This window comes from Buteo buteo, chromosome 5 (genome assembly GCF_964188355.1).
Source record: "Buteo buteo chromosome 5, bButBut1.hap1.1, whole genome shotgun sequence".
Taxonomy (NCBI): domain Eukaryota; kingdom Metazoa; phylum Chordata; class Aves; order Accipitriformes; family Accipitridae; genus Buteo; species Buteo buteo.
Genome location: NC_134175.1, coordinates 4,225,139 through 4,253,021, shown reverse-complemented (window position 1 = coordinate 4,253,021; position 27,883 = coordinate 4,225,139). Strand labels below are relative to the sequence as shown.

Sequence of the window (27,883 nt, the reverse complement as noted above, 5' to 3'; positions counted from 1 at the left end):
AACTTTTCATTTTATATTTGCAGTAATTGCACGTGACAGCTGGAAAAATTACCGTCCGGTCCCTGGAGAAAGCCAGGGCAGCAGGTCACGGTGCTCCAGGGGTAGACCCAGGCCGTTCCACGGGTGGGTGGCTTGGCCGTGCGTGGGACGAGGTGTGGGAGGTGGAAGCCCTTAGGGCCATCTCCCCCCCCCCCATAAGTAAGCAGACGGTGATGGACCAGGCGTGGGTGACTCGGGCCGGAGTCCTCGTGGGAGCCCTGCTGCCCCTGCCTCAGTTTCCCCACATGGAAGACAGGAGCAGCCCTGGCTTGGCGATGCCAAGAGTGAACCGGGGGGCTGCAGGGAGGGAAGCGGGGGGGGGACCCCGACAGCCTTGAGCATCCCCGCGGGTGCGGGATCCAGGGTGGGCGACCCGGGGCCAGGGCTGGGAAGGGGGGTGGAAGGAAAAAACCGCCGGGGGGGGTGGACGGCGAGCCGGCTGCGGCTCGGCAGCGGTCCCTACACCTTTAAAAGTCTCCTCACGTTGGCGCACTGATTATCCATTAACCTGATGCGAGCTCCCTTTCCTGGGGGTGGCGTCCGCGGCAGCTCTGCAATAAGAGCCGGCAGCAGGGCTGGCTGCCTGCCTGCCTTCCTCCCTCCCTCCCTCCTCCTCTTTCCCCTATCCCCCCCCCCCCGCGTCCCTTCCCTCTCCCTCCTTATCAGCAATTCAGATTGCATGCAAATCTGCGGGCTTTCTTACAGGGGGCAAAGCAGAGGACCGAGCGCTTCTCGGGGGAGAGCTATCTCCTCCTCCTCCTCCTCCTCCTCCTCTTGGGATTTTCTTCCTTCTCCCCTCCCCTGCTCTCCCCTCCCCTCCCCTTCCCTCCCTCCCTCTCTTTCTTTCCTCCTTTTCACCTCCTCGAACAAAAGTAGCCCTTCTCTCTCCGCCAGCCCTGCCTTACCGAGCGGAGCCGCTTTGTCTCCCCCGCACCAGTCGGGTGTTTTGGTTTTTTTTTTTTTACCCGGGGTGGGGGGTGTTTAAAAACGAACCGGACCGGGTCGCCGCGGCCGGCGGGCCATGGAAGGGGGTGCCCGGCTTCTTTGGGCGCTGTTCCTGGGATTAGGTTTGGGATTAGGTTTGGGAAGGGGTAGTCCTACCGGTAATGGGGGTGGGGGGGGGGTGTCTTGCCCCGAAAGGGAGCTGGAGCGGCGGGAGGAAGAAGCCAACGTGGTGCTCACGGGCACGGTGGAGGAGATCATGAATGTGGACCCCGTGCACCATACCTATTCCTGCAAGGTAATTTTTTTTTTTTTTTTTTTGGGGGGTGCCGGGGGGAGGGTGTGGAGAAACTTTCAGCCCCGACCAGGCGGCTTTTTTTCGGGCGGGCGCATGTGGTTTTTATTGTACGCGCTGGAGCTTTGGTGTGTAATTATGTATTTTTAGACTGCGGAGGCTCTCCCCGCTAGAGCTCCCACAGCTGTGTGGAGGGGAAATCTCTCAAGGTTGCTTTTTATGGGCATTTCTCTCCTTGCCGTGATGCGGAGCTGAGTCCCAACTTTCTCTCCGGCGGGGTTTAAGCTGCCGGGGAAGGTGTTGGGAGCCGCTTGCCGGCTCTCCGCCGTGCTCCCCGTGTACTTCGGCAGCATCTTGAGTTGTTCTAGCTCGAGCTATTGTTTAACTACGAATCTGGCCTCTGGCTATGTTTTTTCTTTTTTTTTTTTTTTTTTTTTTTCCGCCCCCCTAAGCTGAGAGACGGTAAAGTACCCAGCAACCTGAAATACCATCCGCCTGGTTGTCAGAAAACGTGCTGCACGGCTTAACCCCTTCCCGGGGCAGGAATCTCACTTGCGAGGACATGCTGCTACATCGCCCTTTTCCTCTTTCTCCCCCCATCCCTTTTTCTGCCCATCCTTCAAAAGTACTGCGGTTCCTGCCTGTGGTTAGTGCTAAAGCAGGGCCTGGGGTGACGCACGGCAGCGCGTCGGTGGGAGAGGTCTGTGGGTGCAGGGGAAGGTTAAACTTCGTACCATGGCGTTGCCTTCTCTTCTGGAGCATCTCTCAACCCAGTAAACTTAGTTGAACAGCTTCCTTCTGTCCAGCTGGTGCCCCGCCGCTTCACGCCCGCTCCCGCTGCTCTGCCCCTCGCGATACGGCGCGGTACAATCTGTACCCTGCTCTCGTAAATTAGATCACAGACCCTCCCGGCTTAGCGCAGAGACCGTATGTTTGCAAAGTGTCTGGCACATCCTGGGTGCTACGTAGAAAACTAATAAGCTGCCGCCAGCAGCCGGTGGCCTGCGGCAGCTTGGGGCACATATGGCTGAATGGATGTGGGCCACCTGACGCTGGGGCGAGGTGGTCCAGGGAGGCTAGCGATGAGGCAGAGATGCTCGTCTAAGAAACGGGGCTTTTTTCTCCCCCCCCCGCCCCACCGCAGACGTGCGGCAAGGTGTCTGGCTAGCGTAAAATCCAGGCTTCGTCTTGCTGCATCAGAGCAAGGCTCTGGGCCAGGAAAGCCGTTTTGCCTCTGCTCCTGTGATGGTAAAACTGCTTGCTCAGCAGCTCTGCCTTTGAAAGGGTGCAATCAAGTCCAAGTAAGAGCAGCTAGGGAGCGATGTGTGGGGAGGAACCTGGGCTGCCAGCGGTGGCTTTATTTGAAATGCGGTTTGTATTGCTCAGCTTGGGAAGAGAGAGGCTCTCGCCCACCTTTCCCTGAGCCATCCCGAGCAATGCTGTGGAAAAGGCTTGTGCTACTTACTCCGGAGTTAACGGTGGGATTTTGCTTCCGCCGATCGCTAGCGTCATAACGGCAACCGAAGGCCAGAACCAGCCCCCGAGATCCCTTTGCAGTCCTGGAGTCCCGTAAAAGAAAGCGAAAGGAGAAAAACCTTCTCTCCTACCTTGGATGGAAGCGCCCATCTCATCTCATTGTGGCAGCGCTGCTGGCTATCCCAGTCGTGCTGTGACTTTTAGCAGTTTTCTTGTACCAGTGGCTCTTCAGTCCCTTTACCTACATATCGGTCTTTTCTATGTAATTTTTAATTGTATGTTCATAGTGCGTTTGCAGGGAAAAAAGCTTTGAAATGGGGCTTGGGGTGTCTTGAGGACCTGAAAGCAGATAAATATCTCCTAACTGTGACTTAGCAGGGCATAACTCTCATGACTTGTAAATGTGTAGCTTTGCAGCAGCTGTTGGCCTGTTTCGCTCTTAAGATCTCTCAAAGTATTGAAACTGCTGTGGATTCTGCTGATGCCGGTTTGCAGGGTTAGATGTACTTGCATTTTGGTTTTGGGGTTTTTTTTGGTTGGGTTTGTTTTTTTTTTCTATTTTTACCAAGTACCTAGATTCCAAAAGGGCGGTTTGGGCATTAAATCTGACCGCTGGCTCCTGGTGCCCTGTGGAGCCGGAGCAAGCCAAGGTGCAGAAAGGATCTTGCTGGTTAGCTGGTGAGAAAACACGTGTCCGCTTCCTTGCTGTCGTACTCTGGTAACTGTTCCTTAGGCCCTGCGGTTACCTCCAAATACCACAGTTATCTCTTGTCAGGTTCTTCTTTATCTGAAGAGGAAAGGCAAGGGCCAAGTGTGTGGTAGGAGTTCCCTAGAGCCCACACCCAAAATAGTGAGTGTTATTGGTGCTGGGTGGTCTGCGAGGGAGCAGGCATGTGAATATCTGCGAGTGCTGCATTAGTGTATTGTTCTTCCCAGTTAAACTCTAAACCCCTCCCAGCTGAAGCCTTTGATGGATGAAGATAAGCACATTACAACTCAGAAGAAATGTGAAGTTAATGTTAGATAAACACCCTTAAATAGCTACCAGCCATTCATTTGCTACTAGAGATGAATAATAAGGAAGAACAGGCTGAGAGCCCTCCCCAAATTGACTCCGAAACTGGCTGTTGTGCCGCTTTACCGAGGGATTTGACATGGGAACCGGCGTGCTGGGCTTGCTCCCGACTGCAGCCCTGGGCTTGTCCCAAGCTTGCGGTGCTGCCGTTCGTCCTATTTACAGCCTGCGTGTTGGCATTGTCCCTTCCTGCTTTCGAGTCCTCCGATGTGCCTTATTCTCGGCTGCCCTGATATTTATGATAGGCAGCTCCTATTTATAGGACAAACACAGGTCCTATATGCGCTATAGGAAGCGTCGAAAAGGATGTGGATCCTGTTCCGAACAATAGAGCCCGTATTTTGGGGGGGGGAACGGCAGCGTGTTCCCCAGCCGGGGTTGGATGTGGAAGTTGCTGGGGAAGGGGGGTTCGGAGCTGTGCTAGCCCCTCGGAAAAGGGCAGCTGGCTTCTGCCAGGGAAGGGCACAGAGAGTGACAAGCAAGGGGAGAGGGACGATGTGCAGTCAGGAGGGAAGGGGTTTGGCAGAGCTGCTGCTCGCCCGTACCCTTCATCTTTAAGAACCGCCGTAATCTAGCGGTGACCCTTTTTACTTCTGTCCAGAGCGACAGCTCTCTTCCTGAGGAGACTGCGCTCTAACTTGTCATCTTTCTGTACAAGACCGAGGCTGGCGTTTCTCAAAGCATCTTCCTGGTGGGAATTCGCTAGCTCCGCACTGTCTGTCCGGGCGGTCCCGTTCCCTGCTGTGGGATGGACCCCCGTGGCATATTGGAAAATCCTTTCACTTACTGGTTTTGTACTGCACTTAAAATACACCCTTGCAAGGATCTGCTTAAATAAAGTTTTCACTGTTCTTACTCTGCCTCCCTGTAGCTGCCAGGAGTCTTGTAAAACAGCCTTAATCCAGTGTTTTATGGGCTCGCTGGCAAAAGAGTGAGTGAGTCTGCTAGAACCTCTCGGAACTAGATTCCAGCCCAATTCTTCCTCTCTCTCCCCTTTTCTTCCCGGATCCTTGATGTAGCTGGTGAGTCACCAGTGACAAAGTGTAATTGTGTGTGATGATGAATGGGATGCCCTACAGGTAATTGCTTGGTCTTTGGTGCCTTCGTGTCCATTCATTATAGAGGATAAGGGTGGGGAGAAAGCTGGTGGACTCTGATGTTGCTGGCGAATGCTGTGGCCTGGCTCTGAGGTGTATGACTAGAACAGCCATGCTAATTAACTCAAATTACCATCTGCTTCAGAAGAGGGGGTAGGCTTTAGCCTTTCTCCCCCCCCCTTAGACCTAGCTGTGAAAATGCCCTGACTGGCACCTTTCAGCAAAAGCCTCAGGCTGTGCTCTCTGCCTGCCTGGCATATTTTATTTTATTTATTTTTTCTTTCCCCTTTTGTCTCCTTTGTGTTCCTGGGTTTTTGCCCCGGTTGCTTTGCGCACCTCACCTCCTCTCCTCGCAGCGAGCGCCTGCCCTGCGGGCTGCAGGCTGCTGCCGAAGGAAGAGGAGGTGGAGCTGGTGGGGCTGCGGGAAGGTGTCTTAACTTGACTGTGGGGAGAAAGAAGCCCAACCCCAGGGAGCTGGGCTGCTGCAAAGTGCTGGAGGAACAGCTGGTCCCGGGTGGGGAAGCAGGAGGTTTGCTTTAGCACGGGCTTGAGCTAAAGCTGTGCAAGCTGTGCTCCTCAGCACCCCGTCTCCTCGGCTCGCCGGAGGTGCCACGTTCGTTCGCGGGTGGCCCCGAGAATGGCTCTTTGAAGGGGGGGTCTCTCCTCTGGTACCACCTGCCCGCGGTGGAGCAGATGTCTGCCTCGGGACCGGGATTCCTGCGAGAGCAGAGGGGAGGAAAGCTGCCTGTCGCAGCTACCCTTCTTTGCCATCTGAAGCTCCCTCTGTTTGCTGGGTGACTGCCATCTCTCAAGAAAAAAAAAAACCAACAAAAAAAGCTCGGGCTGACGGGGCTGCGTACAACCGAGCAGTCGGCTTTTCGAGCAGGCTGCTTCGCGGGCTGAAACGGGCTGCGTTTGCTTTCTCAGCCCCTCTTCTTGCCCCTGCCCAGCGGCTTGGACTTGGACTGTATGGAGAGGGACGGTAGCCCGCGTCTAAGTTATCGCTTGTCCTTTGGTTGCCGCGGCATTGCTTAGTGCTGGCCCAAGGGGAGCTGACTCCCTTCACGCTCGAAGACAAATGAGCGTTGAGAGCACGTGGGTACGATGTTCCTCGCTAACCTCTCCGTGTCCGGGAGCAGCTAAGGCATGTGCGGCTTCCAAAGAGGAGCTGTCGCAGCGGTGTTTATACTTGGGATGGTTTTTGATCTCGGGTATGCAGGAGAACCGGGCTCACCTCGGTAATAGACGGTGGCTGCTGTTTGGATCGCAGGACCTGCTGGGCTGGGTGGGAGCCGAGACCCATCAAGTCCAGAGTCCTCCTCTAAGGCGGGCAAATATTACACCTTAAGGAGAAGGTGCGACAAGTAGGAGGATCCGAGACTAAAATGCACTCCTCAACTTTGTTCTTAACCTTCAGCTGCACCTGTAGAGTACATGTGACACTAAATTCATTCCCTTTTTCTGCTTGACAGGTGGCTTTTGTGCTGAGCAGGAGGGTGTATCACCCCCGCCTGCTCGCTCCTGTGGCGGTGGCAATGGCCCCGTTCCCTTGCCCCAGCAACTGGAGTTGCCCACTCCTAGTCGTGGCAGGGACAGCCCGTGGGAGTTCAGCTCAAGATCGATGTGGACCTTGAAGCCTCTTGATCAGGACTGAGACAGTGCTGAGCTCACACCCCTGAAATTCTGCGGTTAGGGCTTCAAAAAATCACAAGATTGATTAAAGGTCACGAGACTTGCGTTCCCCCTAGCCCCCAACGTGTTTTTACCCTCTCGTTTGAGCTTGGCAGTGTCAGACCTTTGTGCGTGTCTTCTGTAGTCACTGAGGAATGGGATGGAAGTATTTGGCAAAGAGTAAGAGTCTCTGTCTGGATGGTCTCGAGGAAGCCCGGAGGGGAACGCAACGCACTTGAAGCGCCGCGCATGGAAGAGGCCAGTGAGCTGCAGGTGCAGATAACTATAAAAACGGTTCATATTAGAGCAGGGTGATGTCTGCTCTGTGCTTTCCTCCTCAACCGTAACAAGTCCCCGCACCCCAACCCCTACGTCAAGCATAGAAGCTGTAGTGCAAACAACCGCCTGCCTCGCTGCCGCCTCTGGTGTCCCCCAAGGGTGGGAGAGACCTGTCTGCCCACATGCGTGTGAGCATCCTTTCTCTGCCCCTTGCACTCTTAAAGTACATATGTGTGCGTGCCTGTTTCAGAGTGGGGATCGAGAGCCCCCTTATCTCCGAGCCCCCACCTCCCCGGCTGCTTTGGTGCTTGGCACGGTGCGCTGAAGTGCTCTTTGGGCAGGGGAGGTAGCTGGAGAAAGAATGCGGGTGACTGGGCACTCCGGCTGTGGTAGGAGGGGAGATGCTGGCAGAAAGCATAATAAAGCATGCTCTGAGCATGCCAGCCCGGGGATGCCTGTGGTCACGGTAATATCCATGTACTACGGCAGCCACCCTTGCTCGAGAGCCGCCCTTGCTCCAAGCTGAAACCTCAGGCAGCTCTCTGATGAGCTGTTCCTATTACAGGCAACTCGCCGACTCTGCTCTGTGTCATGTTTCCCCTGCCACAGGATTGCAGCAGCAAGCAGGAGGATTTCTGACCCGTCACGAGTGGATGGGGACATGTCTCTGGTGACCTGTGTGCACTAAAGATTAATTTTAGGGCTGTTTCCCTCCTGGGTGGGTGTTTCTTTTGGGTGGTTTGCTGCAGAGAGTATGGCACTGGAGAGAGGCTGGCTTGCAGTTGTGTGCAGATTTTGCCATTTCTGGGCAGGGGGATGAGCCAGCAATGAGGTCCAGGGAGACTCTTCTAGAACCGCTGGCAGCAGGAGGGGGAGAGCGGGACAAACTCTTGTGGCCAGGACTTATTTTTCTTCCTGAAGTTTGGATGAGTAAAGGGAAATGGGCTCCTACTACCAAATCCTCCGTGTATTTTAGCAAATCCAGTCTGCTAAGGCAAAGGTTTTCTTTAGTTGTTTGTAGGAACATAAGTTGCCTTTGGCATTTCTACGTGGAATGAGATCTATGATATCTGGTCTGCCTTTTGTCTTCCCAAGGTACCGGTGCCTTGTCAGAGCTGGAGGACTCTTTTCTGTCATTCACCCAACCCACCTTGCTCCTCCTGCCCCTGTTTTTAAGGCTCCTGTGTCACTGTTCAGAGCCTCCCCTATGGATGGACGGTGCTTTCTTTAGCTGTGCAGCCTTCCCCGGTTGGGGGCTTCCAGCCATTTAATGTTCCCTTCAAAGCTTTTTTCCTTATTCAGAAGTGTTTTCTTCTCCCTTGATACACTTCACCACTGAGATTTTGCTGCGAGTCAGGATGTCTCTGGGAGAACTGTACCAGCTGGAGTCTGTCACCTTGAACGATGCTGCCTGGGAGTAGGAACGGGGTTCCTCTGGGAAGCTCTTGAGCAGCCGCAGAGGCTGCCGGGGTCTGCTCACCCCTTCTCCCACCCCGTCTCTGCCCCTGCCTGACTGCTTGTCCTCCGCTGTCCCGTGGGAGCCCCCACTTTGCCGGACCTGGGCTCTCCCGCAGCATGCAGGAGGCTGGTCTCTGGCTGGCAGTGGTGCCTGCTGGTGGCCCTCAAGTTTTTGCTGAGAAGCTACAGCTTATCTGGAGCCATTATTCTTGCCTGAAGAAAGGAAAGGGGCATGGTTGCCCTCCACCAGCCCTGGGATACCTTTGTGCCGGGGGCTTGCTGGGTGTTTGCACTTGAGACGGGGAAGGCGAGCCCTCCCCGGGGTTGGTGAGGAGAGGAGAGGAAGAAGAGGGTGGTTTCAGTTCTTGTGTCCCTGCAGGCAGAGTGCACCTCCAGAGAGGTGGGTCAGGGTGGTTCGTGGTAGGGTTTGGTGCCGGGCAGCTCTTCCTCAGGCTTTTTTGGCAGCCCGCTTGGCTTTGGCTGGGCTTGGAGTTTGCTACCAAGGGAGGAGAGCCGGGAAGGGAAGGCAAATCCTGGCTCTCGGCACCAAGGGCGATGCGTCCCACGCGAAGAGAAGATGGGTGCAGGGGGACGAGGTATCTCCGTCCCTTGCTGGAGAGCTGGCGGGGCTGAGGGACCCCTTGCGACACAAGCCCTGTCCCCCTTTGCTCCCCACAGGCTGTGTGGGGAAGGGGCCAGGAGTGCCGAGTACCTGGGCTGGAGAGTTGGGTGCAGCTTTGGCAGAAAGAGCAGTATGTGCTTTAGTCTTCGTTGCCCATGTATTTTGTGCTTTTAGAGGGATGGCTGATGAAATCAGCTCTGCTGGAAAGCTTTGCCAGCCTGAACCGCTCCTGTGCATCTTGTGACAACGTGATAAAAATTAACCGGGCCGGAAGGTGCCAGTTGTCTGCGGCCGTGAAACGTCTCACCGCTCTTTCTCCCTCTCGTTCCAGGTGAGAGTCTGGCGTTACCTGAAAGGCAAAGACATCGTCACTCACGAGATCCTCTTGGATGGTGGGAACAAGGTGGTCATCGGTGGCTTCGGGGACCCGTTAATCTGCGACAACCAAGTCTCGACTGGGGACACGCGGATTTTCTTCGTCAACCCTGCCCCGCAGTACATGTGGCCGGCACACCGCAACGAGCTGATGCTGAACTCCAGCCTCATGCGGATAACGCTGCGTAACCTGGAGGAGGTGGAGCACTGCGTGGAAGGTGAGGCTGGGAGCGTGGGTGCCTGGCTTTTCCCTGGGGTGCTTTGGGCGAGCAGATGCGGCAGCGGCCAAGCCCTGGCTCTGTTGGCCGCCTTGTGCTCTTAGCTTGTAAATGATCGATTGGCAAATGATCTCGCTGGGGAGGAGGCGGATCAATCCTGCTGTTTGACATGGGTCTAGGGTAGAGTCATACCACTCTGTGGACTCACTTGTCATGGGGACAGTGCCTGATGTTGACCTTGTTGTCAGAGGCAGTGCTTGCAGCCAAGGTACAGCCAAGCGAAGTTATTTGATGTTATTTTTGCTCCAGATTTGATGCAGGTTCTCGGTCCTCTGTGCAATGAGTCTGATGTGGTTGGGAGCATCCCCAGTGCAAGTCCTGTCCTAACACAAGCGTGTGGCAGGCACTGATCAGGGAACTTCTACTCCTCACACCTGAGTTAGATTCTCCTGTCGGTTTAGAACTAATAAGTTAATGGGTTAATCTTGCTGTGAAGGCCTGTCCTTTGTGGTAGTCACCCCTAGCTTCCTCTGTCTCAGAGCTTCCTCGCTTGCTAAGTCAGCCTTGCGGACTCCTTCAGGGATCTGAGAAGCCAGCCGAGTTCTGCTGGGGGCTAAAGGTATAACTAGGGCAGAACCAAGCCGAGCAGCTAAGTGATTTTGGGGGGCATGAGGTGTGCTTCTGTATTGCTCTGGTGAAGCCCTGTATCCCTTGCATGTTAATCTCTCTGGAGCCTTTGTGCCTGCTCCCAAAAGAGCTGAGATGAGGTGGGTCGTAATGTTGTGCAGTGCTCATGGAGTACACGTGCACCGCGTTGACGCTCAGCACGGGGACCGTGGGCTGTCTTGTGGCTTGGGAAAACGTGAGGAGTGCTGACGTGCCCATGCCAAAGAGGGTGGCCGAGTTACTAGTGCTGCTGTGGGTGTAACAACAAAGCTGTTGGGAAGAGCTGGCGGGGGGGAGACAGCCCATATGTGCTTTTTAATAGGGTCTTGGTTCCCCAGGTGTGGAGATCTGCTCTCCATAGAGGCACATCTGGAGAGAATTGATCTTTCTTCTACTTGTTGCTCATCCACCTTGAAAACCTACTTCTGTAATAACCCATTTGCTGGCTTCTTTTTTCCCCCTTTATGCTTGTTCTCTATTCCAGCAAGAGTTCTGAGCTCATGGGGGAATGTGGTGCCCCAAAAGCCCTTTGCTGGGGTCTGAGTACGTCCTGAGAGCAGATGAGTAAACAAGGGAAGGAATGCAGGAATTCTGCACAGACAACAAATAAACATGCAGATTGGCTCCCTCCTCCCCTTGGATGTGCAGAGGAGAGGCCATAACCCCTTTTTCCAGCTGTGAATGCTGACAGAGGTAAATGACCAAACTCAGGCTGGGAGAGAGCTAATTCAGCAAAGTGGCTCACAAGAGGCACCCGTCTCAAGTGGGTTTTGTAAGCGGGAGGGACGCTGGACGTTTTCTACGCGTATATGTATTCCATATTGCACTTGAAAGGTATCAGTCCTGCTCCTTCTTTGCACCTAGTGGAGAGGGAGGCAGGAGAAAGAAGTGTGTGCGTGTGGTTGTTTTTGTTAAACCTGCGCAAACATTTGGAAGAATTCCGTCTTCGCTAGTTTGCTGTGTTCTTTGGGACGTTCATTTTGCACGCGCTGGATGTGAGCTGGGGTGGCTGAGCTAGGTGGTTCCCCTTTGCGGTGAAGGATGTTGTCCCTTAAGGCCCCTGGGAGCTGATGAGAAATCTAGTTTTCCTCCTAATACTATAGATTCAGTGGAGAACTGGGACCCGTTCCTGCTTTCGCCTTTAGTGGGGGAAGATTCAAAATTGTGTTTGAGCTTGGCTGGGACCTGCTGCGATTGGGGACACATCCTAGCCATGGAAAACTTTTCTTGCAGAGGGCTGGGGTGGCGACGGGACTGTTCTTCCCGGTGTGCTATACCCTGCAGCTGTACGGTGTCCTGGTCCCAGGAGGGGAGAGGTGTGGGGTGCCTGCGTGCACCAAGCGGTAGGTGGATGTCTCTGTCCGTAAGCACGTCCTCTGCCGCAGTACCATAGGAAGGATTTGCGTGGTGTTTCTCCCATGCTGTTGTGCAAGGGAGTTGAAGGTGCCAAAACTGGGCATGTCTAAACCCTCTCTCTCCCTCCCGTGTGATTAAATTGCAGGTCCATGCAGTTGTAGGTAGGTTTATCTTTCCTCCCTGCTACATTAACCTTTCCTGATGCCAGGTAGCAGATGATTCGTTTTGGGACTCCCCTCTTCCCTGAAGATCATTTGCTGCATATCTTGCTTCCTTTAACTCATTAGTCCCCTCTTCCCAAAGGCTCACCGGGATGCTGTCGGCGTGCAGAGATAGGGTCAGCCTGCACGGCTGGCGGCTCAGGCTGGTGTGGGGAGAGTGGGGACTGGAGAGGGCTGGAAAACAGCCTGCAGACTACTGGCCGTGTGCGGTGGACCTGATTTCTCCAAACTGATGGACACCTGTCCAGACTGCGTTGCTGAGAAATGACAAAAATGAGGCAGCCTGGAGTTACTAGTGACTCGGGTAGGTCAAAAAGTGTTGCTCAGGGGAGATGCAGTGATTCTTATTTTGGTATCTGGCTGAAGTAGCAGCTGTTTCACTCGCCTTGATAAACCCACCTTTCTTGTCATATCCAGTGGAATTGCTTTTCTTCTTCCCGCGTCTTGGAAGCCTGGTGGTTGTGCGAGTATCCTATATGCTGGGTGCTAGCAGGTTTGCTGTAGAGAGGATGGAACAAACTGGCTCCCAAAACCTTGGTTTCCCTTGAGCCCTACCTAAAGTTCAGGCCCGTTCTGAGGTCTGTGGAAGTCCCTTTCAGCTCGCCCAGTGCAGCTGCCCTGCTGGCTTCTGGGAGGCCGTGCAAAACCAGCCATGAGAACCTGCTCTTGCCACCCTGGGAACCATTTCTGAGCTCCGAGTCTGAGAATTTAGCTCCAGGACTTGTTTCCCATCAGCTCCCCACAGGAGGGTTCAAAGCAAAGCTGCCCAGAACACTGCTCTTTGCTGCACTTTGAGTTTAAAAACAAACTTTTGAGTGCTTTTGCAGAAAGAATTGGAAGAATGGTGGCAGCTGAGTGGAAAAACACGAATGTTTTGAGTATCCTCATCTCCTGTCGCTCCAGCTTGGAAAATTCCTAGACATCAAAATCTTTCCTGTCTAAGAGGAGAGTTCAAACCAGGGCATCTCTGTGAAACAGCTCAGGTTAGAGTAAAACCAGTGTGTTTTGATTACGCTTAATTGTAATAGAAATGCTTTGACCGGCTGTAGTCAAAATGCAAGACTTCAGCTAAGCTCTGCAAACTGGCTCAGCGCTGAGGCTGCCCGGAGGGAAGTTTTTTGGTGCTAAACGGCAGAGGAGCAGCTCTGGGGCTTGCACAGGAGGCCGGGACGCAGGCTTGGACTGGGTCCCTGGGCAAAGGAAGGTATCTGCTCTGGTGCCTCTGGGGGGGAACGCACGGAAAGGGAGCCGGCCCCAAGCAGCACGCAGGGGGTGGATTTCTTCTTGTTCTTCAAGACCTCTGGATGAAGCTTCCCGGGGAAAGAATTAGCCTGATAAGCCCTGGCCTCGCTGTATTTGTGCCTTGAACGCTGGTGCTGCAGGAAGAGGGCTGGAGTCAGGTGTTGGAGCTTCCCGAGGCACAGCACCGGCAGGCTCTGCGCTAGGTGCAGTGATTTCCTCTCCTTGCTGTCCCCTGACCAAGGCCACCGAGCGCGGTCTTCTGGAGTTCAACAGCTGACTAATCCCCGAGAGATCTTTCCTCTGTGCGTGTCTCGTATTTCACTTTGATCGCCACTGCGCTTGAAGAAAATCGAGATTATTTTTTTTTTTGTGTACGGTGTGGGAGGGGCTGTGTGTTGACTGCATACTGAGCTGTCTGGGTGGAAGGAAGTTCAGACTAAACCTTTGTTAGGGCCTTGCTTAATGAGAACCCACAGCTCCTCTTAAATAGTGCCTTGCTTGTGGCATGATTTGCATTAACGCTGGTGCAACTGCCCCGGCCAAGACTGCTCTGCTAGCTTTGGAGATGTGCGTGGACTTTGAACCTCCTGGGAAAAGCCACGTACGTTGGTTTTACGAGCACAGTGCATAGCGAAACTCGGAGGCGTTGGCCGCAGCAAACAGACGGCACTGTGACAGAAGGTCCTGCTGGTGGCTCGAGAGCCTCGTCCCAGGGCAGTACGTCCAACGCGCGTTCGAGAAGCCCTTGCTCCGCGCTTTAACTAGTGCGGCGTCACTTCAGCTTCTCAGGTGACCTGGAAAATAGGGCCCGTGAACCCAGCGGGGGGGTTGTTAAGCCTTTTGGTAAGGACGGATCTGCCTGCTTTGGGGGTAGTACACGGGCGATGCTCCCGACGGGAATTATTCCAGCACGGAGAGCAAGGCTGAGGACTGACCCTCTACGTGCGCATACAGCAGCCGTCCCAAACCCTTTCTGGGCTGCCCGCTAGCTTCCCAGGCTGCCGAGAGCGGTCGTGGTTAGTGCTGCGCTTGTGCTTCCATAGCGCGAGGGAACTTCTCTGCTGCTTCTTCCAGCCCTGGTGCGGCTGTGGGCTTGGGGCTGCCCCCTCTGGGTAGGCAGGGGTGGTCGGTCACTTTTGGGGGCCAATGTGGTGTCTCGGGGTGCTGCTGTGAGGATAGCGTGCCGGCCTTTGAAACTCTTTTCCGTATAGATGCCCATAATAAAGCTAGCTGCTTTGGCTGGCGTTCAGCCTGCAGTGTGCTGCAGATGCTCCATATGTTTAAAAATGGCACTTATCTCCTATTGAAATTCTGATTCTAGCCAGTCCAGAACTCTCCTCTGACTTTTCATCCCTGTGAAAACCCTCTTAATTACTCCCATGAAGGAATTGCATCCAGCCCTGAAGCTTCAGTTCTCCCATGTCTACTTGGGAGCGGGACAGCTTTGAAAGCATCTCCTTTTAAGTTACACTGTCCATTCCGTTTTGTCTTCTGCCTGTTCACTTTTATTCTGTCCTCTCTTTCTTTTTTAGGTCTCTGCCTCCATAGAACTGAGACGTTTTGTTCTTGTAAACCAGCCCGTGCAAAATTTTCTTTTCAGGCTCCTTACAGAGACTGTAAGGCATGCACAGTGGGCTCCTCTCAGCAAGGAAATTGCTGGCATGGGTTTGTGTAAGGTGATTTGGGCTGCAGTCACTTCCCATGCTCTGGTCTCTCTGCAGCCCTTCCCCACTCCTGCAACTATTTCTTTTTAATCCGTCCCTGGCATTTCATTGTGCTTCAGAGCAGGCGAGGGAGGGGGCTGGAAGAGGGTTAGTGTGTGGGCTGCTTCTTCAAGAAGGTTTTTCTTTCCTTCCCTCCTCTTCTTGGCTCTGCTTCGAATGGAAGATAATGAGAACAGCATCAACACCTCCGTCTCGGGAGGGTGAGCGAGTTAGCCAGCAGCTGTAAAATGTAGTAAACCGAGAGGAGAGAATCCACCACTGAACACTCCTGGGGCCCCTTCTTGGCTCCCCATCCACAGGCTTGGGGTAGCACGGGCACAGCAGGCAGCTCAGCTAGCTGCCGGGGCTGGAGGAGGCTTCTTCTGGGGGCTGCCGTGTCAGAGACTGGCACTGGGGAGAGCAGGGGCTTACTGGTGGGTGATGGTGCAGAAGCCAGCCTGCCCCTGGACCGGCTGGACCAGCGGTTGCGGGAGATGCTCTCGCCGCTCTCGTGGGGGGCCCCGTGCGTGGGCCGAGCGTGAAGGGTCCGTTTCCACCCTCCCTTGCGCGGTAGTAATGCAAAACATCCCAGGGGTTTATGGCGGTAGCTAAGAGAGTCGATTTGTTTAGCAAATTCCTATGGAATTTTAATCTGGTGTGGGAGGCTACTGGTCTGGGAAGGCTCCTTTGGCCCCGCTTCCCGCTCTGGCACATCCTGCTGCATTTCTCGGTGGGATCGGCTCTCGGGCTTGTTGGTCAGCAGCACAGATGCCGTATCTCTCGGCAGCGCCGGCTGGGCAGTTATGACAAGTGCTGGGCCCTGGCCATGTGCTCTTGGGTCTGCTTTTCCTTTGTTTGCTCCGCTAATAACTTGGAGGGGGATCGGGGCTTGCTGTCTGCTGCGCTACGGAGGGGGGCTGCTGCTGCGGGCTCTGGCAGGCTCTGTGTCTCCTTCTGCGGTGTGTTTTCCCGGCTAGGTATCGATGGGTGCTGATCCGGGGCTGGTACATCATCTCCTGGCTGGTGGGAATGCCCAGGGAAGCAGCGTTCTCCCCATTTCATCCTTTTCCTACAGCCGCGGGGTAGAAGAGAAGGGTGGAGAAGGGATGCGGGAGTGGGAAAGGTAGTCTGAGTTCCTACAGGGGACCAGTCTGAAACGTTTCGGCGTCCCGCTTCTCGGTCCCCGCAGGCTCCTTCTGGTGCTTCCCGCTGCAGGATGCTTGCGCAGCATCAGCCCCGCTCGGGGGACTTGACGTGAGGTGTGTGCAGGGGATTGCTGCAGGGAGCTCCTCCGTGGGCATGTGTAAGCCTTTGGTGCTGGTGCTGGGGAGAAGAAATCCTGCTGCGGGGGCGGCCGCCGCTCCCTCGGGGCGGCAGGGAGTGGGTGCGAGTGGAGTGACGCTTCCTACTAGCAGGCATCGCCGCTCCTGTTGACAAGGCTGGCTCCGAATTTCTCCCCTCTGAGCATCTCCTAAGCTGAATGCCTGCAGATTTGGGGCGCTGGCATCTCCTTCGGTCTCTTTGCATCCCCTGGCGTTGCAGAACTGGGGGTTTTTGGTTTTTGGGCTCCTTGATAACCTGTCGCAAGGCAGGACTCTGTCTCGTTGCCTTTCCCTGACACCTTCTGCCCCTATCCTGCAGCCACCCTGTCAAATGAGGACCGGCGACCCTCCCTCCCTCCTCCAGCTTGGACGAGAGGTCGGGAGCCTGTACTACACCTGGGCACACGCTGCTTTCGCTGGCGTGCTGGAGGTCAGCCCTGCTGATGCCGCAGGCTGCGGGGCCAGGCTTTGCAGGCAGCCTGTGCTGTGTGAGCCTTTACGTGCTGACCGTTTTTGGGTCACGGTGTCACTTTAACCAAAGATGTTGCTGTGCTGTGGCTGCTTCTGTCCAGACCTTCCCTGTCACTTGTTTCCCTGTCTGCTCCGTATCTCTTTGCACGGCACCAGGCATGGGAAGGAGCAGTCAGCCCTGTCACGCTGTACGTACTGGAAGTGTAAATTAAATATACAGGCATGGCTGCTTGCAGAATGCAGCCAGACAGTCACATGTATGAATTTAGATTGTTTTTAATGCCGTAACCAATTTACAGCCGCCTAAGACTGAGTGGCCCTGCCTTTCTGGCAGGGGCAGAACTCAACTCTCTATTTTTCTCTGCTGCAAATTGCCGGCTCTTGTTGCTCCAGGTGGGCAAAGCTTTCCCTTCAGTACACCCAAACTTTGTGCCGCTCGTCTCAGACTCTCTCTAGCTGAGAGCTGGGGCGCATGGGTCAGCCTGGGTACCCGCAGAAGCTGGCCCAGCAGAAAGGATGCGAGGGAAATGGCTCGGTACTCATCTGGTTTCCAAACGAAGCCCGGGATATGGGTTCTGCTGGTGAGGAGGACAAAGCTGACCTGCCCCAGCCTTCGGGCCGTCCGGAGCTGTGGTGGGGTAATGGGCAGCGCTGGGCAGGTCAGCCTTCGCCCGTGAGCATCTGCCTGTCAGAACTGCCAGGCGCCTGCTGGAACTGCCGGCACCCGTCCGGGCTTGTTCCCCGCTAATCCTTACCAGGGAGCGGGACTTCGGTCTGTTTATCTTACTGAATGCTGCAAAGGTCCTGCATTCCTTCGGGATGACTTCCAGGAGCAAGGAGAGCTCTTTGATGTGCTGCGTGGCCAGGCTGGGGATGGAGCGGCCAGTGCCCAGGACTGGATGGGTAGCCCCCGGTCCCCGATGGGCTGTGGATTGGAAGAGGTAAACGGTGCTCTGCAAGCTGCTCCCTCCTTACAAAAGCCGTTCTAGCAGTGTCTTTTTTCTTTTTTTTCTGTGAAAAACTGCTGCTCTTCCCGCATTTTCGGCTCCCTGGAATCATTTTCTTTGATTAGCAAAGGAAATGGGACTCTAGTGCTTTCAATAATTCATACCCAATTTGACTAATTTCAGGCTGGCTGCAGCACAGACTATTAAGCGAGCAAGAATGTGCAAAGTTTCAAACTCCTCTTTCTTCTTTGCTTCTAATTTTTACTCCCCTGGCTCCTCCTGTGTCCAGCGGCCGCGTCGGTCTCCGTTAATCTGCCTACTCAATGTTGGCAAGCTGAACGGCGCGGCCGGGCGCGCGCAGCGGTGCAGCCTGGCCTCTGTCCCCAGTCCTGCCTCAAGCCCCCGTGAATTGCTCGTCTTCCGAAGCTTGTACTCTCCCACCCAGCGTCTCGCCCGCTTTCTCTTGTCGCTTGGCTGCTTTCTGAACGACCTCTATCGCCGTTGCAGCTTGAGCAATACCGCCGTGTGAGCTCTTGTGCCTTGGCCAGATCCCAGCCCTATTAATTCCCCTTGCCTCCTTAGGTCTGTGTTGCAGCTTCACCTGAAAGCCAAATTTCTCCGCTCGGTAAACGTGCTGCCTGTTTGCGTTGCCTTGCGTTGCCACGCAGCTGCTTTGTCCTATTCCAGAGGCAATGCCAGGCAGCGGAGATCTTGTGGATCACGCAGCAACCTGCTGGTAAAAGGTCTTTTGCAACACAAATGGCTGTAAGGGTGTCTGTTACCTCTGTCTTTAAGTGGCTGGCAGAGTAGGAACCGTGGCTGGTGTTTGCCCGGCGTGCCGCAGAAAGGAGTCTGCGTGTGTCATTCTTAGAGTAACTAGGCAGTGGTTTTTCTCCTCGAGCTGAGGCCACGTGGATTTAGCTGGATTTCTTGGATTTAGTGGATTTCTGCCCTGAAAGAGGACCGGCACTGCTACTCGCTGTTGATAGGCTAGAGATGCTCTTTCACAGCTGGGCTTTGCTTGTAGCCTCGCTCTGCAGCTCGCTTGTTCCATTATCGCATCTTGAGCTGCCTTTTCGGGAGAAGTAAAGCAGGTTAAAATGGCTCTGCTGCCCCTCTCCAGACTCAGGAGCCAAACCTTAACATCTTCTGTGACTGACTGCCTCTTGCTATCCTATTTTTTTCCATGCATAGTAGTGAAGTTGGAAGAGAGCTGCGCACTCCCAGAGGATGTTGTGTCATCTTGATGGGCTGTAAGTGCATCTTCTGTCTAATATTAGACCACTGTGCTCTCTCAGCCTTGCAGGGATGCTAATTAGCTTAAGTGAACCGGAGGACTGGCTGTGCCTCAGCATCTTTGATTTGTGGGTGATACTCAATTAAAACAAGGGGAACAGAAAAAGGCTGAGGGAGCTTTTGCTGATCTCGGGACTTCTAAGTGCATTGCCTCTCTCTGGGTATTTAGTCCTCAGCTCTGTGTTTCAGGTGAGCAGGGCCAGACCAGCGTGGAGACCAGCTCGCAACTCTCTTCAGACACGTAGGAGTGCTTTGGGTTGGAATCGGTCTCGTCCAAACCGCTGCTCCTGGGGAGAGAGGGAAGCGCAGAGGCTCAGAATTGGTTGGAGAACAGTGTGAAGCAGTTATCTTTCTTTTAAGGGCTTTAAAGCAATTTGCCCGTGTTAACAAGCTGTTTAACTCCCCTAGGCGCTGCCTGCCTTTCTGCCGACTGAGACAGGTATGGCAAGTAAGCAGCGATACGGTCCCAGTTCGCAGAGCAAGTCTGTGACCAAGCAGGGAATGGGACCCAGGAGTCCCTACTCGGTGGGCTGCTCACCGCTGCCAGCAAAAGGGGAAAGCTCAGGACAACTGAGATAACCCACCTGCATCTTCAGTCTGAACGGCTGGGGCAGACGCTTGACGCTGCAGCCAGAATACCGGAGCTTTACAGATAGATAGCCAGGCTGTTGGCACGTAAAAACGGGAGGAGAGCTGATGATGGGAGATCTCCCTTGAGGGGCTGTTGAGGATCCTCACCGCCGTAGCACTGAGTCGCTGTGGACTTTTTCCCTGTTACCTGTGGATTCCCTGGGACTCTCCCCGCTATGGCACTCCCCTGGATGCACTGGCAATGGCGATGTACTTTGAGTTTCCTTCTGCCGGCTTTTCCTTCGGACTTCTAGGCTGCTTATTAGCCTGTTCCTGACTCCATCTACAGCAACAGGGAGCAGGGGGCTGCTGCGAGCACCGCACGCTGATCATACGTGCGTGGTGCCGAGGTGGTCTGCCAAACGCGCTCTTGGACATTATACCTCGGCTTGTTCTTTTCTCTGCCTGGGAAAAATCCTAGCATCCCTGCTGGTCCGGAGGAGTAAGCAAATAGAAGAGGCATTGAAACTGGACTTCCTCAGCTCTTTAGCTAAGCAGAGCATGGCTAGAGCTAGTTCCTGCCTTCCTTCTAGCATAAATGCCACCAATGCAATTTATCCATTCCTCGGAAATACAGCTGCAGACTGGAAGGACGGCTCATGCTGCAGAACCCAAAGGCCAGGAGGGATGCTCAGAGTTTATTTCTAACCACTTGCCGTGTGGTGTTGAACTAAAGACCCCATCTGAGGCTAAATTCACGTTCTGAAAACTAGTCTTTAACCGTCTTCCCAGCCCCTTGTGCCGCGGCAATGTTTGTTGCAGGTGGAGGATCGCAGCCAAAGCCTTTAACCTGGCCGGGTGCATGTTAACTCCTACCGGAACAGAAACTGCCAGGTGCTCAGCGTTGGTAACCAAAGGGTTGAGTAAGTTGTAGCCTTCCAGCACTTGCAGTAGTTCTGAACCCCTAAACTGCAGAAGAGAAGTTGCCGGAGGGCGGAGGGGGAGAAAAATCAACTAATACATCGCTTGCCAACTCTATTTCAGCTGCCAAATTGTGATTGTCTTGGCTCTGAAGCTGTTCTCCTTGGCCAAGAAGCACCGTATCTCGCTCTGTTTCTGGGAAAAAAAACAATGCTCTGGGGCCTTAGGTCAGTTCAGGCTTTCAAGTACTTCTGTAAAATCAAGGAATAACTGTATTACAAAGGAAGCATCAGCCCCAAAGTGGTGGCGAGGGTCTAAGAGTGATCTGAATGAATCCTCTGACTGCATAAGGCAAGCTGGATTCTGGCTTCCCACCCCAGACAGGACAGCCCCAAACAAACTTTCCTGCTTTGCATGGCCCAGGAAGCAGCTGGCAGCGATGGGCACGGACACAGAAAATCAAATTGGCCGGTTGGAGCCGTAAGCTGCGTTTCCAGCTCTGCGCGTTCTCGGTGAACGTGGCGAGATTCCTTGTTGCTGCGGAAAGCAAAAATCGTCTGAGCTTGGGAAGGAAGGAGAGGAGCGAAAAAGAGGTTATAGCGTGTTCCGGGGGCTGTGCCTCGGTACCTGGGGCTCCCTTCATCAGTACCGTGGGCTGGCTCCTCCATCGCCTTTTCAGCAGCGCCGAGACCCCCGTTCCCAGTGCCTGCAGTGGTACCTGCAGGGCTTTGCCTGGGGGTCTGTAACTACCCCCCCGAGGGTCAGGGCAGGCTGGGGCTCACCCTGGTCTCATCCCTCGGGCGACGATTCCCGTGGGGACCAGCGGAGGCTGAGCGAGAAACCTCCGGGGAGGGAGCGAAGCGCCGGTGCGAGGCGCGCGTCTCGGAATAGAGAGCAGAGGCAGATGGCGGTCAGGGGTGATTTTGGATTCCTTCCTAGGGTTTCTCTGTCCTGGAGGCCATTTATTTCCTTGTTCCTCCACGCAGCCAGCCCGGGAGAGACGTACTTCCCCGGGCTTGGTTGGGTGCTGCCTGCCAGCAGTACCAACCCTTCGCCTTGCACTTTTCTGCCGATAAACCTTAATCCGCTCTTGCGCTAACGGGCAGTGGCCAGGCGGGCAGCCAGGGACGGCATTCCAGTCATAGCTCAGCCAGGTAAGGCTGGCAGGAGAAGTCTTGCTTGGCTGGATCTGCGGCGCGAGGTGAGGGAGGAGCAGCCTGCCCGCAGGAAAGGGGTGGCGTGGGGAGCAGGGTGTTCCCAGCAGCGCTGGGGCGATGGCCCAGCAGCAGTGGGTGGCACTGGCCACCCGGGGGTGCAAGAAAAGGGGGGGGCATCCTTCCTTGGCACGGCTGGGGTGGTCTCTTGTTGCTGACTGTCTCCTCTCTGGGTCCCTGCTCCTGTGACGTTAAGCAGCGCAGCCGCCTTTCTCTTGGTGGCTGTCCTGGTAGAAGAGGACATAACTGATTTTTTTTTTAATTTTTTTTTAGATGCTGTTATGCCATCGCTGGGGAAAACCCAGCGCCTGGCATTATGCAGCAGACCAGAAAGGTCCTTGCTTTGAATTCGGGATGGATCCTGTCCTGGTAGAAGAGGACATAACTGATTATTATTATTTTTTTTTTTAGATGCTGTTATGCCATCGCTGGGGAAAACCCAGCGCCTGGCATTATGCAGCAGACCAGAAAGGTCCTTGCTTTGAATTCGGGATGGATCCTGTAACTCCTGGATGGCTGCATTTGAAACGGTCCCCCAGCAGGATTGGAGCTGGAGAGGGCTGGCTGTGTGCCGCTGCCCAGCTGGGCTGCGGGATGCTGCCGTCCCGTTACGGACCAGGGCAAGCTTCTGGGGAGTCTGCTCTTCCCTGTGTGCTTTCCCAGAGGGAATGGCTCCTTCGCTGTCATGTTTTATATAATTAGGATCCTCTTCAGTGATTCCAGTGGCATATTTATCATGGTGGCCGAGGAGTATTTTTCCTCTACGGGAGGTGCAGGATTGTACTGTGGCAGTGATATTTTGCCAGAGGATTTGTTTGGGCTGATCCTTTTTCTGCCACTTCTCATTCTGTTGGTACCTGAAAACTTTGCGAACAAAGAGATCTGTCAAGGCTATGGGGTCAGAACTGAGTTCTCTTCCTCGGTTATTACCCAAGCAAAAACTTTTGACTGGGCTGCGGGAGCCCTTCGTGTGGCTTGGGATTGGCAAGAGCTTGGCCTGAGATGGGCTGTAGCTTCATTGGGGACAGTTAGGCTCTTGGAGAGTCAGCCTTTGCGAAAACAGGTTCTTTGTTTTATTTGTACCTCTCCTGCTTACAGCCAGCTTCTCTCTCAGCTTTCCTTGTTACACTGCGCTGTCTGTTTATGTAGTGGTAAAATCCCTGAGCAAATTGTTTTAACTGATGCTGTTTATCTAAGAGATAAACTAGGATCAGTGGAAGCTCCTGGCAGTTGCATGGGGAAACTCTATCATGAGGAGCCATTTGAGCTCCGTCTAGGTGAGAGCTGCTTCTTTCAGCACAGTTGCCTTCTTAACAAACTTGTCCCGGACTAAGCAGAGGGGCACAGAGACCAAAACTCGCAGAAATCCCCTATTTCTTGCCGCCTTTGTCTTTTGTGGTCGGAATACGGGTGCAGCAGAGGCATGCTGATGGATGCGGGGCTTTGGGAGAGAGGTGTTTGCTGGCAGCCTGTGCTGGGGTGGACTCTGCCTGGGGGTGCAGTGACTGGGGGCTGTGTTTCTCAAGTCTGCAGCCCCATACCCACCCCATAGCCTGCTGTTCCCTTTCCCTCATCCCAAACCCGCTTGTCCGCGGGGAACAACCTCTTCTTCAGTTTCAGTGGGTCATGAAAGCCCGGGAGCTGCCTTCCTCAGTAGTGCCACATAAGCCATAAACCAAGTTCTTACAGGGCATCTCTGCAGCAAGCAGAGCATCAGCTTAGGATTCGGAAGTCTCGGAGGATGTAGAGCTAAGCGGGTTGGATCAAAGGTGGATTTAGACACGGGGAAACTTCAGCCCCGGGACATGTGCGGATACGGCTCCTGCATCTGCGCTTTGCGTGACCGGGCGCTCCGATGGCGGGGTCCTGGAGCTGGGCGACGGAGCCGCTCTCACCTAGCAGCCCTCCGCGCCGGGGGCGGCTGGTGTTTCCTCAGCTAAGTAGCCAGGTCGCTCGTGGCTTTGTTTAATAGACGCGCTGAGGAGCGAGCTCTTCTGCGCAGGAAGGGTTTCCCACCCTCGGCACGTCTCCCTGCCCCCACAAGCCGCCGCATTCCTGGGCAGTGAGGTTGCCGGCAAACAACGGCACCGAGATGCACGTCCCTGGACGGCGATGGGTGACGTAACCCTGGCGAGGGAGAGACCCCTTCTCCAGAGGTTGTCCTTTGTCTCTGTTGCCCTCGCCTTTGGTTAAGTCTTCATCCTGGGTGCCGAATTTCTGGGTTCCCCCAAGCTTGGGAAGGGGAAGGGAAATCTCCGGTCACTCAGTCTGACTTCTTGCCGCCGTGCTTGGGGATACCGAGTGCACGGTGCCTTGTGCCTGCTGCTGCGAGCCAGGGCAGGAGGGAATCACGGGGCTGGAGTTGGGCTACCCGCTCTGCTGTGTCACTGGCAGGTCTCAGGTTTGGTGGCTCTGGGCACAAGGGTGCGTGGCAGGGAGAGGAAAGATCCTACCAGAGGTTGCCTGCTGCAGGGGGCTTCCAGCCTTGCCTTTGAAGAGTAATGCCCAGGTCTCCTAAAAACTGAGCATCCCTCCGACCTCTGTGCACGCCCGTCGGCACGTCTCAACGGGATCGGGCAGCCCACAGCCCTTCCCCTGGGGGTGCTGGGGCCTCTTGGCTTTCAGTGGGAAAGAAAGGTCAGTGTAAAGGGGTGTGATGCAGAGAGGTGTGTAGGAGGTGAATTTGCTCCTGTTCAAGACTGGAGGGGTGGAGGAGCTAGGCAGCGGGCTCAAAAGGGGGCCACTCTTCCATGGAGACAAGTAAAACTAAGGAATTTGTTGCCAATGGATGGTGTAAGAGCCAGAAATATTAAGGGGCTGAAAAAGGATTAGGCAAAATCATGATGGGTGCGTCAATCAGCTATTTGGCAATCGTGTAAGTTAAGCCAGTTCTGGCTGAGGAAGCTCCGAAGAGCCGATTTCCACATCACGGGATGGTATAGGCAAGCTTGCTCAGCCCTTGCATGGCTCTGGCACTCTTCCATTAAACATCTGCTACCAGCAGGATACGAGCCAGAAGGATCATTGGCTCTGCCACAGTGGCCTCTCTCGTTCTGGTCTCTCCTCCAGCGTCGTCACCGTAAGGTTTGGAAGCAGAAGGTGAGCTGCAGCGGGTCTCGCACGCTGCCTGCTCGCCGTCCTCGGGCACGGTGGCGGGGGAATACGAAGCCAGGCTCTCGTATGGGATCTGCCGAGACTTCAGCCCCCCCCGGTGCTGCAACCCCAGTCCCCCCCAGTGCTCCCTCCTGGGGTGGCCTGGTGTGCCCCAGCCTGCGGGGAGGCTGCACGCCTGCCTGCGTGTGCATGCTTGGGCGCTCTCTCGTTCGCAGGGCGGGCGCGTGGCTTCCTCGGCGCAAGGCTGGGCACGTCCTCGCGCCGCAGAAACTTGCCTGAGAAGCTGCCTCTCTCCTCAGTCCCCTCCCGGCCTGCTTTTCCTCCCGTCGTGCCCGTCCTCCCCTGTGTTGCTGGTCCAGGAGGCTGCAGGTTTTGGGGTGGGCGATCGCTTGGCCATTTGGGCCGTGGGTAGCGCTCCATCCTCGGCGTACGTCTCCCTGCTCTGCTCCCACGCTGCAGGTCGGAAGAAAGGGGGATGCGGCAGCACCCCGGTGTGTCCTATCCGAGCCTGCGTCCCGGTTTGCGGTTGCAGCGCCCAGACGAGGGTGGCCGTGCCGGCAGAACTGCTCCGCTCTGTTCCTGCCCCTGCGGGAACGGGGGCAAGGCGAGGAGATGGGGTTGAATCTCTCTCTCCTGTTGTGGTGCACAGAAAGGACAAATCTCTGTCATACTCGCTTGCCAGTGCCGAGCGGGAAGGGTCAGAGTGCTCTGCAACCCTGCCGGAAGGATTTGGCTCGAGGACCCTTCAATGCGTAGGGAGTATACGGCTCCTTCTCCGGCCTTTTTTCCCCCATTTCCCTGCCCGAGACCGTTCTCCCTCACGGCATGCGTGCGCTCTGTTTGCGTAACCTGTTCTGGCGTGTGCCCTGGTCAGGTGGATTATGTGCGGCAGAGCTCTGCCAGTCTGGAATGCCAGCTATGCATCCCCTGAGCGCCCCTGGATGCAGAGGCAGACGCTCCTTTTAACGATGCCAGTAGCTTCCAAGTAGCTTTCCTGCAGCACCGGTGCCTTTGGGAGAGAATTTGGGCGATGTCAGAGCTTGTCGAAGGATGTGAGAGGGGAATGCTAGGGAGGCAGCACCTCTGCCGAGCTGGGGAAGGTGCCCAGCTGAAGAGCAGCGCTGGTGCAAAGCTAGGGCTGGTGGTTAGGGCGTGAGGCTGCTGGAAAGCGGTTGGCATCCCTGCCTCGCCGGGGGCTTCTTGTGTGAACTTGTTTGGGTGCTGCGAGGCTGGGAGCTATTTCTCTCCTTCCACGGGAGACGTGGGAGGCTGTGGGGTGGGGAGCTGCAAGCAAAGCTGGAGTCGCAGAGTGCCTGTGGAGCACCGGCGAGGAAAGGCAGCGTGGCTCTGGAACGGCTGGGAAAACTCAGGGCACAATCCCGGCTAGGGAAGAATCGGGCTCTGCCTTCCGAGGCGGCTGCCGCTGGCTTAGCAGATCACGTCTGCAGAGCAGAAGCGTGATGTCCCGTGTGCACGTGCTTCCCGCAGAGTTCCCCTTCCCTCCCTCATCGGCTGTTGTTCGTGTAAAAAGGTTTTTAATCTCTTTACGGAGAGAACTGCTGGTTATTTTCCACTGACACCCAGGCGGGACCGCGCCAGGCACAGCACTGCACTGTTCTCCGCAGGAAGCGGAGGGTGAAACTTCTAATCCTGTAGAAAAAGCAGTTTTCCATCTGAGGCAATGCTGAACCAGCCTGCAAATCCATGTTCTTTCAGTCCTGCCCCAGAGCAGCGGGTTCCTGGCTCCCGCGTGGTACCAGGGGTGTAGTGGGCAGGAGGGAGCTAATTCCTGTGATGTTCTCATAGGCAGTGCAGTTATTCTTAGAGGGCTGGGCAAATCCTACAATATTATCAGGGTTCCTGCAGTCCTGTTGCCAGGGTTTGTCAGTAACCCCTAGGGACTGAAGCATATATTTAGCTCTCCGAACAAGCCCTGTTTTGCTTGGTGGAATAGTATGGCTGGAGATAGTTGCCTTGGAGGATGCTGAAGGAGTACCCCGTGCCTGTAGAGATACTTCTCACGAAAAGCAGAATTCTGCTGTACTTGCTCGGGTCTCCTGCTCGCAGCTCTGGCTCGTCGGCTGGGGCTGTGCTCCACTGCTTGGACCAAATCTTTTGGGTTAGGTGGTTCAAGCGCTCACCTTTGCCTCTGGACTGTGCTGTCACTCAAGGCAGAAGAATTGCAAGGGCCGTATCAGCTGGCTATCTGAAGCCGAACTCACTTGTCCCCAGACTTCTTTAGGGGCCCCTATTGGTGCCCAAAAGCTGAACTTACGAGGTTATTCATAGGTGTTCAGCGTGGCATGGGAGCGGAAAGCCGGGATGAGAGGGGTGCCAGTGGGGGAGATCCTGCTGTTTCTGGTAGCGGAGGCTTTTGTCCCTTCATAACACTTGAGAGAACCGCTGCCTTATACCGAACAGGCGCTGCAAGGCTGAGCCCCCCGGTACATCTCGCGTGGCCAGACGCGATGCCAGGGGTCTCGGTGCTCCTTGGAGCAGTACTGCGTACCCCTGGCGTGTAAGCTGCGTGCAGCCTTCTTTTGACAGGTGAACTAGGGCAGTGAATAGCAGATGCGTGGGGCAGAGGCTTCCCGGGCAAGCCCTGATGTTCGCAGTGATGGGCTGCACCAGCTCGTCCCTCCCTTGCGTCTCAGATGAACAGAGCCCTGGGCTCCCCGCGGCAGGGCTGGCAGTGGTTTGCACAAAGCTCCTTGCCACGTGACAGCCCTTCTTTCAGCTTTGTAAAAAAACCTTCCTTTTCTGCCAGTTTTACATGTTTAAATTATTGCATAGATGTGGCAGAGGGCTCCGGTCGCGGCTTAGATAGTAGAGGTGGCACTGCCAGACTGCAAATGAGGCTTGTCGCTCATTATTCCTTTCTTCCCTCCCTGCTGCCTTAAGCTGGGCTTTGCAGCAGCAAAGCCCCATGTGCTGGGCTCATCTGCGTCCCTATTGAGCTCTGGGGCTCTTTTCAGGGGGAAGAGGATGGCGAGAGGAAGCGGGGAGGGGGTGGCCACGGGCTTGCTGGAGCTGGGAAGAAAAGCAGCTTTGTGAGGCTGCCCTGCCCCATCAACCCAGAAAATGCCTGGCCGGAGCGTGGCGTTGATGCAGGCACCTTCCTCTCTTCGCCGTGCTGCCTGGGTGGGTGTCGTGGTCTGGGCTGCTGGGAGATGGAACCGAACTTGTTAAGCTTCTCAATGCTCTGGCTAGAAAGATCACTAAAGGTGGGGAAATGGCTAGAGAAATAGGATGGAAACTCGCTTTCTGGGCTGGCCTGTCTGAATCAATGGTAG

General features: G+C 55.1%; 1 protein-coding gene across 2 annotated transcripts in view; it reads left to right on the top strand.

Moving 5' to 3' along the window:
* Positions 1-919: 919 nt before the first annotated feature.
* Positions 920-27,883, top strand: part of AGRN (agrin) — a 126,113-nt gene continuing 99,149 nt past the window's right edge. The window contains exons 1-2 of one of the 2 annotated variants that reach the window (XM_075027283.1): positions 920-1,279; positions 9,286-9,547. In XM_075027283.1, coding sequence (XP_074883384.1) covers positions 1,061-1,279; positions 9,286-9,547 — 481 coding nt within the window. In that variant the 5' untranslated portion in view covers positions 920-1,060. The remainder of the gene's footprint in view (positions 1,280-9,285; positions 9,548-27,883) is intronic. The other variant, XM_075027284.1, reaches the window with a different exon arrangement.